The 9,693-nt window shown below is 36.6% G+C and overlaps 1 protein-coding gene across 1 annotated transcript; it reads left to right on the top strand.

Annotated features, from left to right (window-relative positions):
- Positions 1 to 2,635: 2,635 nt before the first annotated feature.
- LOC121407818 (transmembrane protein 64-like) lies at positions 2,636 to 9,316 on the top strand. Its single transcript, XM_041599041.1, has 4 exons — positions 2,636 to 3,556; positions 5,524 to 5,886; positions 6,767 to 6,916; positions 8,557 to 9,316. Exons 1-4 carry the CDS (start codon positions 3,221 to 3,223, stop codon positions 8,797 to 8,799), a joined length of 1,092 nt encoding a protein of 363 aa, XP_041454975.1. The 5' UTR covers positions 2,636 to 3,220; the 3' UTR covers positions 8,800 to 9,316.
- The last annotated feature ends 377 nt before the right edge of the window (positions 9,317 to 9,693 follow it).

The raw sequence follows: 9,693 nt of genomic DNA on the forward strand, positions 1-9,693 counted from the left end.
AGTGGGTTTCAGCAACTACTGTCAGGTACCATTTCTTTGCAAATAACTATTCAAATATGGGTGATATCTTTGTTTGAATGCAAAAATTTGTTTTTGAATGTCACTCCTTTACCTTGGAACTGCCCATATGCACGAGACCTATGACTAGGCCTAGTTAGATCTCTAGTAGTAGAGTCTAGATCTAGACTATAAGATGACGTTAGATATTTCATTGTTTGTAATTGTATGAAGGCATGGCATGGCAAGTAAAAGGAAAAAATATTGGAAATGGAAAAATTGCCGTGGGTAGGCCTACATGTACCTTACTTGGATTTACTTGGATGTAGAGATTTAATTTGATTTATTTATTTCCAGATTCCAATAAAATCATACAAGTGAAATCATTTTTTCTTAGCATGACATAATAAGTAAATGATATAATTAATAACATATACATATGTACAATCTAATAACCTAATTAAGATATATTCATACCTGATAAATTTCTTCTTTTTTTCAATTATTACAAAAAATAGCAGAAAAAAATCATATATATACATATATCACATAGTACATTTTGAAATGTGGGAGACCTTTATCTTAAGCTTAGAGCTTGAAATTGATGAAGGCCTCAAAAGGAAAGGGGGAGGGAAATGAGACAAACAGTGCAATAAAGCTGATGTGAAGCTTGTAGATCTAGATTATTTACCTAGGATACCTAGCAAAGTTTCTGAATGTAGGCATGTTATATGCCTCTGTATTCAGTTCTAAAATTCTAGGTTTTTCCTCCTCACGATGGCTGGCTCACTTCTGGGAACAGGGCTTTCGTAGTCATATTTTATTGAGAGAGAAAATCACCTCGAGATATTGAGCATGCATACTCCTCCTTTTAATAATGAAGAAAAAGTTTTTACTAATAAATGAAGGTCATTTTGTCCTGCTGAAAATTTGACAAGCAAAAAAAGGACACAATTCAAATAAAAATATTTGGTGTGTCTCTCAAGGGGGGGGGGGGCTCACTTGTGTATGAAATTGAAAATATTGACTATGAATCTCAAGGGGGGGGGCACAGATTGGAAATAACCCCCCCCCCCCTGGATCCTCCCCTGATCATAACTCAAATGTGCATACCGGTAGGGGAGATCGGGGTTAGTTGGAATGCAGGATTTAAGTTGAAAAATTGTAATTTTCTTTAACGGTTGTAAAATAAATTTATGCAAGAAAAAATTTATACTATAACACTGTTGTATGAAAATTACAATGTTTCAACTTACCCGGCATTCCAACTAACCCCGATGTTCCCTACACATACTGAATAAAGGATTGCTGGGGCTGTTGAACTATGCACTGTACTTGTTCAGGGGGTCAAATTAAGGGAATCCTTGTCAAGGGTACTGTTTTGTTATTAAAGGGTAGGATTTCACACGGCCAATGCTTGTTAAGGAGTGCATTATAATCACTCAGAACATGGAAAATAATTGTTTAGGGAGCTTTCTGAAACCCCATGGACACATATGATATTCACTTGTCAATTCTTTTCCATTGTCAATTACCCTGCATATGTGGAAGTGATTTAACTACACTCAATACTATATCTATTTCCCCACAGGAACAGAATTGTTGATTAGATCATTAGATGTCCTTGATCCAATGTACCCTTCAATTTGTAGGTACTGTGTGCATGTATTCACACCAACCCAGTCACTAAAATGGCCATCAAGAACCTGTTTTAAATAATACCCAATAATATTTCTTGTAAATTGTAATCACACCGACCTTAATGATCGACATAACAGTCTCGTAATTATTATGAGCCTGAAACAAATTGTGTATTCCTACAGCTAAGGATGCCCCCACTCTCTCCTAAGTCTTTGATCAACAAGTGGGTTTTCAAACAAGACTAGCATACACAAGTCATTGTACATATACATGTACATGTAGGCTACACATTCAGACCACTCAACTCGAGTGAAGGGATTGCACAGCAGACTGCTCTCTTCTTGCCTTACTACATGTACATCATTGATCAAAAGTTATTGCTGGTGCAAGCAAATTAGCAAAACGCATCAAATATCCCTGTGACCTTGGGAAAATTCTCGCAAAAGATCTTGTGATTTTCAAAAGTACAGAGTATTGCAGGTATTTTCTTTCAAGATGGCACAATATACCAGGGGAGTGTTTCATGAGCTAAGACTGCAAATCCTAGCATCTGATTGGTTGAAACTTGAGAGCAAAATAGTCCATGAAAATTACTGACAAAACTTTTCCTGAAAAGCTCCCCTGGTATTTTTTTAATATTGAGACTGGTGTAAAAGCACAGTATGAGAGGGTGAGTATCCTGGATAACAATAATTCCCTCCTAGGTTCTATGTAACTGCCATGCTTGTGCCTGAAAGTCAGCTGATTCAATCTTGCTTGGTCAATTGCATGTGATATTGATGGTCATCAGGAATGTTTTTACAAATGTGGTTCAATTTGGAGATTTATTCTGGCCCAACTAATAGGCCTACATGTATATCCAGTTAATTTCAGTAGTGTTGGGAGTAAAGGATGGATTGGATCATTGTTTATAATTTTATTATGGAATATATGAGTGATTTATATTGTAATATGTTTATACATAGTATATGGAGTTTCTTTTTCTTTTATTTTCAGATGTGACTCTCCACGAGTATGCCTTTGTCAGGCTGAAGACCATGTTCTGAAGGACAGTATTCAATGTGGATTGACTGATAATCAGGTTATCAATTTTGATAATACTACAAGCTATGATCGAGCACCTTGTACAAACTCGGTGACTGGGAGAGTTTAAAGGGGTCTGCTGATGAGACTAAGACCAGTTTACATCCAAGTGACAAGGTTAATTTTTGATGAGCCACACCAAATTCACATTAATGCCTGATATTAAGCCTGATAGACTTCATGTAAATGTGAAATCAAACATGCTGGACCTGCCTTGACACTCGGATGTGCATGTAGGTTATATGTACACATCATGTCACTCGTGTAGATGCAATTGTAGACATATCGTGATTGTTTTAAGCTTAAGATAACGAAAGGAGATAACGTTATCAGTTGAAAGCCAGAAATGGCGAGGGAGAACTTTGTGGCTTCTTTTAACATGCAAACTACCTAGAGGGGTGGTAATTCTTCTTGATAACATTGTTTTAGCATCATAGTCACTGTCACAGTGGCTTCATGAACAGAGCTGCATTGTGAAACTGTAGGCACCAGCTACAACATGGTTTTGAAGTGCCTCTGTCTGGGATCAATGCTATCTAACGGCCAATCCTTGAGCTGCTGCCACTGCTGCATGTCCGCAGCGGGGGGTGGGGTTTCCGCCGCCGCCGCCTCTTCAACTCCAGGACATGCATGCCACTTTGGCAGTTTGGCCTGCTGTTCAAGACTGCCATGCTGTTCAAGGGAGCTGGTTGTGAGTGCCGGGGCTTCAGGTCCAAGGTCATGTCTGTCATCTGTCGTTGGGAAGCTCCCTTGCGTGAAGGTGTGTCCTAGGTTAACAGCGTATTCAGCCATCTCGCTCATTGGTTTATCAACGTTTCTCCTTTTCCAGCAAGAGGTAAGATAACATGTCAAGTTTTTTTCTGTTTCTCTTCTTTCTGACCCTAATGTCAAAGTACCAATTTAATGGTAATGGCATATATAGCCTCTACATATAATAGTCTTGGAGGGGGGGGGATGGTAGCATACATTGGTCGGGAACGTGGCACTTTGATTTAGTGTTCCCAGCATGCACTACCCAGTAGACAGTAGATTTTCCAACTGGTGCTCTTATTCTTTGTAGCAAAATTGGCAACATATGTCTTTGTGTGACCATGTAGCTGATCGAATAGCTTTAGGGTCATCACCCCCCCCCCATCCCATTCCATAGACCCTGTTTTTCACACTGCACGGTATATTTTTAGTACCCAAGACCCAATATTTACTCTTGTAGTCAGTTCCTCAGAAAAATTATTCTGGTATCGCATCACAATTTGCTCCACATTTTTGATAGACTGCTATGCATAAAGTCTTATGTAGAACATATTTTACATAGGACTGTACATTACTTAGTTGAGAGCTTTTCTCTTATGACCCAAATGCTGTTCAAATTTGTAAAGCAAAATTATTCCCTGTTTGGAGTTTCAGGGTTTTGTGAGGCACACCCCCATCAAAATATAATGGTAAATGTGGTAGGAGTGTCTATTAGTAGGTATTTAAATGAATTTACCTACAACCTAACAACACTGTGCCAACTATTCATTTGATTATCTATCCATCACAACGACATCAACCAATATACAGTGGAAATGTATTAAGAATTTGTGGATGAATTACGGTACCTAAAATATAGCAACTCTTAGACATTGCTCAGACGCTAGGAAAATTTTTAAATGTACCTACATTTCGTACAATATTTGTATTCATATAACCCTCGCATGTGGAAAGGAATTTCACTTGTTAGGCCTAAATTTACAGTTTTTTTTTCCAAATATCTGCTCTATAAATCTGTTTTCTAATAAGGATCTTTGTGATATATGAAAGAGAGTTGAATAAATATTTCACTTGATTTTCTTTCTCTTTGATATTTGAATTATTATCATCTTATATTACAATATGAGATTTGTTTGTTTGCCAGCTACACTATCAATTCCATGTTTTAAAGTATAAAAGCACAGTTTCAGGACTTTAATCCAATAATATAATGCAAGCAAATATTGAACTACCCCATAGAACCTTCTAATTAAAGATCTGGAGGATATGAAATCTAAAAACTGAAATTATCTGAGGCAAATATTTGAACATCTGGTGTCCACAATAAATGTACATGTACATACAGGTGTACCCGGTACTTCAATCTTTGTTTGCCACATAACATGTGGAGCTTTTCTCAGAATGAGTATAGTATCAATAGGTTATAGGTTATGATTTATTATGATAGAATCCAATTTTCATTCTATATAAATGTACCTCTTAAGTGAATACCATACAAGCTATTCTGTACATGCCTGTGTAACCTTTTATTCAGTGCTTCTATGACATCCCCCCCCCCTGTTTTGTCATTTCTGTATAGATAAATGTTTATTTTGAGATGACATGATTATGTGCACATGAATGTATGTGTGTTTGCTCAAGTGATGTGATATTTCTGAAGATTGTTTATTTTGTAGTGCTCTTTCCAAACTATAATTAGTCTGCTAGCACAGACCCTGATTGAAACTTTGATCAGCAAGTGTGTCTCCACGCAAAGACTAGCACGTACAAAACTTGGTGTTTCCCTTCAGTACACAAGGCACAAGTAGGCTGCACTTTCAGACCCTTAACTGGAGTGAAGGGTTTGCAGAGCAGACTAAACTATAATTACTTTAATTAGATCCCTTTTTCTGACTTTATACCCCTCTTTTATTCAGATATTTGTTCTCTTATGTATGTTTTCCCTTTATTACATGTACTTTAGTATCTTATTACTTCTAGAATGTATTTCCATTTCTCTGTGTACATTTCTCTATCTTAAAATTTGTACATTTTTCTTTTGTTTTTGTTCAGGTGGAGTTAATTCTCTCATGGTTGCTTGACTCCGGTGATGCCGAGAGCTTTCTCTTCTTTCTTGTTCTCTTCATCTTCCTCTCCTTCCCCATGACGTGGGGCTATATCCTGGTCAACATTGTCGCCGGATACCGCTTCGGCCTCGCCTTTGGAACATTTGTTGTGATAGTGACAGTAGCCATTGGCTCCGTGTGTGCGCTACTTGTGTGTAGGACGTTACTTAGTTCCCTGATAAGACGGAACCTGATGACAGAGAAGCTAGAGATGATTGTTAGGGTGGTGGAAGGTGATCATGGATTCCAAGTTATTGCTCTGACGAGATTGACCCCGATACCCTTTGGGATACAGAATGGAGTCTTTGCTGTAAGTACAGGCCAGTCTTTTTTTACCGCATTTTAACTTCATTTTTTTATTATTACATAAATAACGTCATTTTACTCTAATTTGCTTCATGCAAAGCACTGTTGCTTGCTTCTCTGACAAGTTATTGACTGACAGTTGCTGCAGAAGAAGTGCGTCTTTGTGGTCAATTGAACCAAGGATTTCACTGCCAAGTTGATCATGTTATATGTATGCAGCTGCAATCAGCTATATGTAGCTTGCTTTGTGAGAAAATCTGATCAAATTGGTGTGTAATATTTCAATGGTTTGAATGATTTCTCATTTAAAGTGCATGACGTGTTTGCTCATATATCTACTTACTGTTGGAGTGGATTGACCCTTACTATTTTCAGTGAGTAGCAAGTGAGCTATTTTTATTTAGTTGGAAACTATTAAGACAAATTAAGAGTATTCTGTTCTTTCTTGGCTCAGAAAGATCAATTTCATTCGATGTCACACTAGATTTACCAACAGGAAAGTCTGCATGAGGGACTACATATAATAGTTAGTTTACAACTAAATGAAAATGATTTCAGGGAAATATAGATCGCCTTTTCATGGATGAAAAGATGTGAAATGTGTAATTCAAGCAACTTTTGGGGAAGTTTTTTTTTTTTGCTTTTTAGTGTTCAAAGATTTTTAAACGCAATGACTCAGACCTATTGGTGACTTTTAGCATTATGCCCACATATACTTTTTTTTCTAGAATCCCCAGGTATACGCCTGTAACCGTCAATGGCAGTCATTTATCTCTTAAATGTTTTGTTTCTAGTTAGCTTGCCTAAATTTTCTCTGATAATTAAATCAAAATTTGCTATTTTATTCTATTTGTCATTTTTTATTGATATTTTTTCATCAACAGCTGTCCAATGTCCGTGTATCAACATTCATGTTAGCATCATTCCTGGGCCTTCTACCTACCCAGTTTCTCAATTCCTACATGGGTTCGTCCCTTCGTTCCGTCCAAGATATACAGGATCAACATTCATCTTCCTTGTTCTTTATAGCTCAGGTAAGTAAAGTCCCTTTCTTCTAAAGACAGTCAACATTATACTTTCTAAAACTAGTTTTATACTGGAAATCAGTTCAGGAACCAGTTTGGAAGATCGCTTTGCTAGCGTTCCATTTGATCACCTGAAAGTGGCTTTCAAAACCACTTCATGTAAAGCAGGACTTCACGTTGCTATGGGAACACTCAGTGGGGTGACATGTTTCATGCGAAATTTGAAACCGCAGCATAGGCCTTCCATATACAACGTGTTGAGTAGCATGCTCGAAATGTGTGAAGATCGCTTCCCGGAGAACGGTTGTGTCCTCACCAGTTTAACGAGGCAAAGTGATCTTCAAAACTACATTGCGAGGTAGTTTTCTGAACTGGTTTGGAAGATCGCTTCAACCATTCTCATTACATGTTAAACTAGTTTCCACCAAACTAGTTTTAGGATGGCAGTGAGGATGGTGTCAAGTATTAGCTCTCATAAGTTTTGATATAGAATACTGTGATGCTTTGTTATATTGTACTTCATGAATTTTTGTAAATTGACCCTTTCAGCATGTGCTGGTCAATTTTTATGTGCATATTTAAAATGAAATAATGAATAAATAAATTCATAGGGAATTTTACACTAAGAGTAGCATTTTCCAGTAACAGGGTTGAATCAAGTTTTCAGGACCAGTAGGCATTTTTTGTGATGCTGTATTATCTACCCTGAGCCATTGGCAGCATGTAGGGGAAACATATTAAGCTAATTAGTGATTAATTAATTGTAAGGCTGATTTCTATGATTGATTGCATTCATAATTGTGCATGATCGGTCATTAAAAAATTTAGTTGTAGGATCAGTGGCTAAACTTTGTTAAGGGGCCAGAACATTGTGAATAGACAAAGAATGAGAGGGGCAAACCATTATTAAAACACATATTGCTAATTTTTCCCTCTACCGTAATCAATTGATTGGAATGTTAGTAATATGGTAAATCAACTCATTTTCCCTGGCGTGAAAATGCCCTCTAAAGCAAGGAACGTAAGGTGGAAGTGTGTATTTGATTATCTGTGCCCTCTTATCATTCCCCTTTGTGACAGGGCCCCATCTTACAAAGAGTTACGATTGATGCGATCAATTGTAAGTATGGACGGCCAGCAACGTCAACATGTATTATTCATGTTTGTTCGAAATATTTTCTAACTATGGTGTATATTCATGCATTCATTGTTTTATTGAAAATTCACTGTGATTCGTTTTGTTTACAAAGGACATTGTGCAAATTTCCTGTAGAAAAAAAAATTATGACACTGATGGATTTCCATAGAGTTATTATTGATTGGATCAATCATGACTCTTTGTAATACAGGACCCTGGTGTCAGTACATACATGTATCCACTATGAAAACCTAGTCTGACAGACAGACACATATTTGACACTTATAACAAATCACACCATGTCAAGAGTGAAGACGGGACACAATAACAGTTAAAAGCTACTGAAATCCATCAATTTGATTGGCTTATAGTAAATTTGTTATAGAAATTGTTACAGTATGAAACAGGCTAGATCATTCATTCATAAATTCCTAAAAATGTTCTTACTCATTGCTGTTACTCACTGCTAAATTAAGATCTCTTAAATTTCGACTTTTTCCTTTTCCTACAGGTACTTTTCAGCTTTTTCCTGTCGGTGTATGTGTTAAGAGTGGCCCAGAGAGAACTTCACAGGAAGCTAGATGACCATCATCATCACACCATGCCAACTCCAATACCGTACCAAGCAGCCGGGTCATCTCAGGACAAGGTCAAAGGTCAACCTTCAGAAAAACAATTGGAGTTGATGAGTAATGGCCAGACGTATTCCCATAACTCTCAATGCAATGAGTCTCAAGCAATTTTTATTGTATAGCGTATGTGTTCCAGAAAAAACAAATGCACCTGAAAGACTATTCCTACCAATGGATCATTAATCAGATTTTATCTTTCACAAATATTTTTGAAATCATATTTTGTACGTCATGTATATAATACTTCAGATTTTGTACTTGATCAAAAGTAGCATTCCATATGTGTGTTAAAAAGAAAAGATTGTCATTCTGAAATGAGCTTGGGTAGTATGTCAATATACAAATTGTACAAATATTCAGATTGTAACTCGTTTGTTTAATGAGCGATGATTTTGGTCAAGTTTGCTTAGCAAGTCAAAAATCTTCTGCTATAACTTTTTCTTATTAGGCCTATAAATCGTATTTTATAAGAAGAAAGGTTGTGGGTGTAGTGGTGTACATTATAAGAAAATATAAGTTTCCATAAACTTTAATAACCCTTTTCAATCAACTCGATATTTGATACTAAAAAGTGAAAGGAGTGTAGAATTCCCATGAAACCACAATAAGGTTTTGCTGCATTGTTGTAAAGGGGGAAAAACCCAAGGGGATGGAATACTCAAGTTCAACCGCTTCTCATTCAAGGGGAATTTAGGTAAAATTTACACAGTTCAATTTTAAGTGCAGTATTTAGTTAATGTTATTTCTCTGAGTGCAATTTGATGTCAAATTATCATTTCAATGGATAATTGTTAAAAATTGTATTGTGCTGCTGGGCAAATCGTTGTTTCTCAAAACTTGGTGATGTTGAGAAAGAATAAAAACATGGCGGCCATAAGATTATGTATCAAATAGAGAAGTCTTCCCTTGCCATGGCACAGTATATTTTCATATCTCAAGTTGGAGATCTTATAATTGCACAGGATATCACTTGACAGATTTTGTTATCTCAAAAAGGGATTTTCTCCCAAATTTGA

The sequence above is a fragment of the Lytechinus variegatus genome, chromosome 2 (genome assembly GCF_018143015.1).
Source record: "Lytechinus variegatus isolate NC3 chromosome 2, Lvar_3.0, whole genome shotgun sequence".
Classification (NCBI taxonomy): domain Eukaryota; kingdom Metazoa; phylum Echinodermata; class Echinoidea; order Temnopleuroida; family Toxopneustidae; genus Lytechinus; species Lytechinus variegatus.

Coding starts and splice junctions, on each gene's coding strand:
- LOC121407818 (XM_041599041.1), top strand. CDS start 3,221: ATGGTTTTGAAGTGCCTCTGTCTGGGATCAATGCTATCTAACGGCCAA. Junction 3,557..5,523: donor TTCTCCTTTTCCAGCAAGAG/GTAAGATAACAT, acceptor GTTTTTGTTCAG/GTGGAGTTAATTCTCTCATG. Junction 5,887..6,766: donor TACAGAATGGAGTCTTTGCT/GTAAGTACAGGC, acceptor TTTCATCAACAG/CTGTCCAATGTCCGTGTATC.